This window comes from Octopus bimaculoides, chromosome 4, assembly GCF_001194135.2.
Source record: "Octopus bimaculoides isolate UCB-OBI-ISO-001 chromosome 4, ASM119413v2, whole genome shotgun sequence".
NCBI classification, from domain to species: Eukaryota; Metazoa; Mollusca; class Cephalopoda; order Octopoda; family Octopodidae; genus Octopus; species Octopus bimaculoides.
Window position 1 is genome coordinate 119,970,809 of NC_068984.1, and position 5,890 is coordinate 119,976,698.

Below are 5,890 nucleotides of genomic sequence, written 5' to 3' on the forward strand. Positions count from 1 at the left end.
ATATATATATATATATATATAGATAGATATAAAGCTATACATTATAGATATATATATATAAATATGTATAAAACTATGCATAGACACACACACACACACACACACACACACAGTTTCTTTAAACTGAATTGCTTGCTTTCTCAAGTTTCATGCTGCAATGATTATCAGGCCAGTTTTCGCTTGATGATCACTTTGGTTTGAGACTCATCATATTAAAGAGAATTCAGTTTAAATATAACATATATTCTCCATGTATTGATGTCTTCTTTCCTCATTCATTGACAGACAGTAACATTTGTGAACACATTCACACATACATATACATATACTCCTATCTCCTTGCATAAATGTTGTCACTGCCACCTGGATTTTGTAGTCTTGTGGGTTGCGTGGCTATGTCAGTGGTGTTGGTAGCACAAACAAGAACACCCAGTACATGCTGTAAAGTTGTTGGCATTAGGAAGAGCATCCAGCCACAGAAGTCATGCCAAAGCAGACACTGGTGCAGAATGTAGTTCTTAGACTCCTCAGATCTTATCAAATTGTTTAACCCATGCCAGCATAGAACATGATCATTAATGATGATGATGATGATGATACGTACATATGTGTGTGTGTGTGCATGCATTCATGTATGTGTTTGTCTTTGTGTGTCTTCACACTGGTACCACTTGGATGACATTTATGCCTCCCATAAGCAGAATGTACTATGGCACTTCAGCATGTAGAGATATGAGATAAAGCAGCTTACTTGAAACAAGAGTTGGCATCAGGAATGAAATCTGGCTGGCTATAGTGTACTGCTTCAGGAATTTTTGTCCAGTCCAGTCCAGTCCATGCCAACACGGAAAAACAAACATAACAAGGAAATTGCAGCAAAGCAATGGGAAAGTGGTGTCAGTCATGGCATGCAGACCATCATATAACTTATCTGACATTGCGTTTTTACTCTTCTCTTCCATTTTATGAATTCAGTGTGCACAGTCGGTTTCTATTCAGAACTGATTACAGATCACAACCATCTCACGAACCTGTGGTCGTGAGGCGTGCTTCACACTCTGATGGCCATGTAAAAAAATGATGATAATGATGATGACTATGCATTGATGCGTATATACATTAATTATGTTAACACTAAATTATTCACTCTATTATTTTAGACATGTTTACTTTTTAGCTATTAGAGATGTATGATAAAAGTGAGCAAAAGGCAGCTTTCATTATCCTGTAGTACGTGGATACAGAGGATAGAGATCCAAAGGATTAATTTGGATATTTTTGAGGATGATCAAACAGACCAAGTGATCAAAGAAAAGGGAAACCTAAAAATGGAAAAAAAATAAAAGAAATTTTTTTTCTCACAGCCTACTCATCCAATAACACTGAAGTGTAGAAAATATAATTAAATTATTATGCATTATGATACAATGATATAACAAAAGATATAATTAATTAACTTTGTGTTTTAATTTTCAGGAGTGTTAACACCAGTTCAAATGGACAATCTTCGACGCAAGCAAAACATCTTGCACAAATTTATTGATGAGATTGCCATGTATCTCATAAATATAAATGGAATCGACACATCTTTTGGTGGAATGGAAGATCCAAGTAGGCTTGGTGAATTTAGTGGTTCCTTTGAAACTTTTGATACATCAACAACTACAAAGCAAAAGAAAATAACTATACATGAAGAATTATAACATCTTTTTTGTTAAAAATACCATTTCAATTCATTTTAAATCATAGATTCTTTGCAATTGCTTTACATGAAGAAGTGTACACTTCTCTTTTACTTTCCATTTAGTTCATTGTAATTCATAAATACATAACAATCTGTTTTGTCATCTTAAGATTGTCACCTACCATAAGAAGTTTACAACTTGATTTTGAGTTCTATAGCTTTTTCATTGGTATATGATTTTACAATTTGCATGACTTTTATTATTATTATTATTATTATTTTGTTTTTTTTTCTGTGTCTAGTAAAAATGTTAAAGAAGAAAAATCATGAGTAATTCAAATGTATTTCTTTTTTTGAAGTCTCTATTTTAATATTTTATGCTTTTATTAAAACACATTCAAATATCTTTGAGCAATTCCATTAAAGAATAGAACATTATTATTATTATTATTATTATTATTATTATTATTATTATTATTAATATTATTATTATTATTATTATTATTATTATTATTATCATCATCATCATCATCATTATTATTATTAGTAAGGCAGTGAGCTGGCAGAATTGTTAGTATGCTAGATGAAACGCTTAGTGGTATCTTGCCTGTCGCTATGTTCTGAGTCCAAATTCTGCTGAAGCCAACTTTGCTTTTCATCCTTTCACAGTCAATAAATTAAATACCAGTGAAACACTGGGGTCAATGTAATTGATTAATCCCCTCCTGCCAAATTTCAGGCCTTGTGCCTTTAGCATCAAGGATTATCATCATCATCATCATTATTATTATTATTTAGTAAAATGTATGTGTAAATATATATATGTGTGTGCATGTGTATGAGTATATATGCATATGTGTATCTACACATACATATACATACCTTCCTATAGTAGCTTTATATGACTATGAAAAGTAAAGTAAAATGTACTTGAAACTACCTTGAGCAAAATGAATGTGCTCTTAGTTTCCTGAAGGCTATTTTTGGGGAAAAAATTTTAGGGGGCGGTGTTTGGTTAAAACACACACACACACACACACACACACACACACACACACACACACACACACACACACACACACACACACACACACACACACACACATTTAGAATAATAACAATAAGCTTTATCATGTATAACCACTAATTATATATAAAGGTAGTGAGCTTGGCAGAATTGTTAGCATGCCAGGCAAAATGCTTAGCAGCATTTTGCCTTTATGTCTGAGTTCAAATTCCATCAAGGTTGACTTTGCCTTTCATCCTTTCAGGGTCGATAAAATAAGTACCAGTTGAACACTGGAGTTGATGTAATCCACTTCCCCATTTCCCCATACTTCCTGGTCTTGCGTCAAAATTAGGAACCAATTATATGTATATATATTACCTTGAGTAATGAGGGAGAGTCAAAAATTATATGCATTCTTGTTTTTTTTCAATGTATTTACACAAAAACAGGGGATAAACAAGTATGTCACATTTCTATATAGTCTCCTTCCTTTTTGATGCACTTGGTCCAGTGGTCCACAAACTTGTGTATTCCCTCCAAGAAGAAGGTTTTCGGTTGGTTGTGCGACCATTTATGCACCACTTCCTTTACATCATCCGTAGGAAATCGACGACCTTGTAAACCATCTATGAGTGGTCCAAAGATATGATAGTCAGAAGGGGCAAGATCTGGGCTGTAGGCAGGGTGTTCCAATCCCTCAAAACCCAATTGGCTAATGGTTTCAACAGTCTGGGCAGCCGTGTGTGGGTATGCATTGTCATGCAACAACAAAACTTTCTTTGACTCTTGGCTTTGTTGTTTCGTGTGAATTGCTGGCTCCAGTTTGTTGGCCAGCAAAGCATTGTATCTTACTCTGTTTATTGTACACTGTTGATCAGATTACTGCTCTTTGTTTTTCTTTGGTGCACATTGCTAGTGGAGTGGCCATGCTTACACTGTAAAACCAGAAAGAAAAATGGCATGATCAAGCTCAAACTTTGCTCACATGATGACAGTAGTATCAACTATAAGCATGCACGCACAGAAAGCAGTGTGACAATAATAAAGACATGTTATGGCTGGCGTTAGGAAGGGCATCCAGCTGTAGAAACTCTGCCAAATTAGATTGGAGCCTGGTGTTGCCATCCGGTTTCACCAGTCCTCAGTCAAATCGTCCGACCCATGCTAGCATGGAAAGCGGACGTTAAACGACGATGATGATGATGATGATATATATATATATATATAGTTTTAGGGAAAAGAACCAAGTTTCATGAACTCATCGATGAAAATCCACTATCACATATAGAAAAATTAATAATTAAAAGCACAATAAATGAGTATAATATAATACAAAGTAAATATCATAAGATAAAGATAATAAAATGACTACACATGTTTCATAACTAATTTTCAAATAGAAAGGAAATTTAAATCGATTAAAATCAATTAAAATTATTGAAAATAAATTCTATTCAAAAATACAGCTAATCGTCAGTTCTTAAATAGAACAATAATTATAATAAATAAATATATATATCAACCAACAATAAGTACCAAATGAATTTATATAAAATACTTATTTTATAACGATAGAAAAATTATTAAAAATATCAAAATAATAAACATTCCATAATCATCCCTACATCCATTATAATATATGCTAACATGTATATTATATACAAAAACCAGCTTACATAAATTATTATCGTTTTAAATATATATATATACAGACACACACACACACACACACATATATATATATACATACACATACATATATATAGTAATTCATGTAAGGTAAACAAAAATTACAGGCTCCTTTTGGTTTCATTTGTTTGGTTGATCACACATCATACATATCAGCAGGTTTAAAATCAATAAGATACTTCATCTCATTGCTCTTACAGACAGCACAAATTGCTACAGACAATGTGAATTTATGTTACCACTTAAAAAAGACATAATAATAATTGGTAAGTTCTAAGAATATATTACACAAACTTATATTTCACCATATATGTTAGACAGTATGTAATTGATAAGAGATTTCTTACTTAAGCGGGTTTCAACAATATTAGATCAGATAGAAATATATTAGTAAGAAATCTAGATTTCAGTATATAAGTGCACCATAGTGAAAAAAAAGAAAAGAAAAAAAGAAAACGTAAAATAAGTTGATATTTCTAATGAGTGACTTTGTCTGAAACATCTGTTCTAATTGCAGCAGCTAATTAAGATGCTTCGTTATTATGGCATTTTACTTAATTGATTCCGTTGCAATACAAACTATGAACAATCTTCATGAATTTTAGAAACTATATGTAGAAATATATTTGAGCCTGTTATTAATTTATGTATGTATGTATGTATGTATATATATATATATATATATATATATATATATATATATATATATATATATATACACATTCATTCATTTGACTGTGGCGACACTAGAACACCACCTTGAAAGGTTTTAGTTAAACAAATTGACCCTAGGACTTATTTTTTTAAAGCTTAGTACTTATTTTGTTGGTGAACTATTTTGCTAAACTTTTAAGTTAAGGGGACATAAACACACCAACACCAGTTGTCAAAAGTGGTGGGGAACAGACACAGACATAGATATATACATATATCATCATCATCATTGTTTTCTTTTACTGCCAGTGTTTCTCCTTCCTTTCTTTTTGTATTTGTTGTTGGATCGTTCGTAAAGGTTCATAAGACAGAGTAGGAGTTAAAAGGATTTGTAAAAGTATTAGAAAGAGGAAATAAGATTTTATTAGAGGGGAAAATGTTAATTTGTGTAGTTTTATGGATTTTATTCGTAATTGGGAATTATTTTGACTGAAAAAATGACGCTGTGACCTAAGTTATGGTATTTAGAATATTAATTGCGATTCTTTCATCCAAGAAATTTTGAATTGTGTAATTGTATGAATTTTAAACATATATACACACACACACACACAGAAAATCTGCCTTTTATAGATAATATATATATATATCATCATCATCATCATCATCGTTTAACATCCGCTTTCCATGCTAGCATGGGTTGGACGATTTGACTGAGGACTGGTGAAACCGGATGGCAACACCAGGCTCCAATCTAAATTTGGCAGAGTTTCTACAGCTGGATGCCCTTCCTAATGCCAACCACTCAGAGAATATATATGTGTATATATATACATACACATACACATACACAT

General features: G+C 32.2%; 1 protein-coding gene across 1 annotated transcript in view; it reads left to right on the forward strand.

Moving 5' to 3' along the window:
* The window catches only part of LOC106876925 (uncharacterized), a 243,266-nt gene extending 240,487 nt beyond the window's left edge, over positions 1-2,779 (forward strand). The window contains exon 12 of the mRNA XM_014925678.2: positions 1,477-2,779. Within this exon, the coding sequence (XP_014781164.1) occupies positions 1,477-1,703 (227 nt within the window). The 3' untranslated portion in view covers positions 1,704-2,779. The remainder of the gene's footprint in view (positions 1-1,476) is intronic.
* Positions 2,780-5,890: the final 3,111 nt, after the last annotated feature.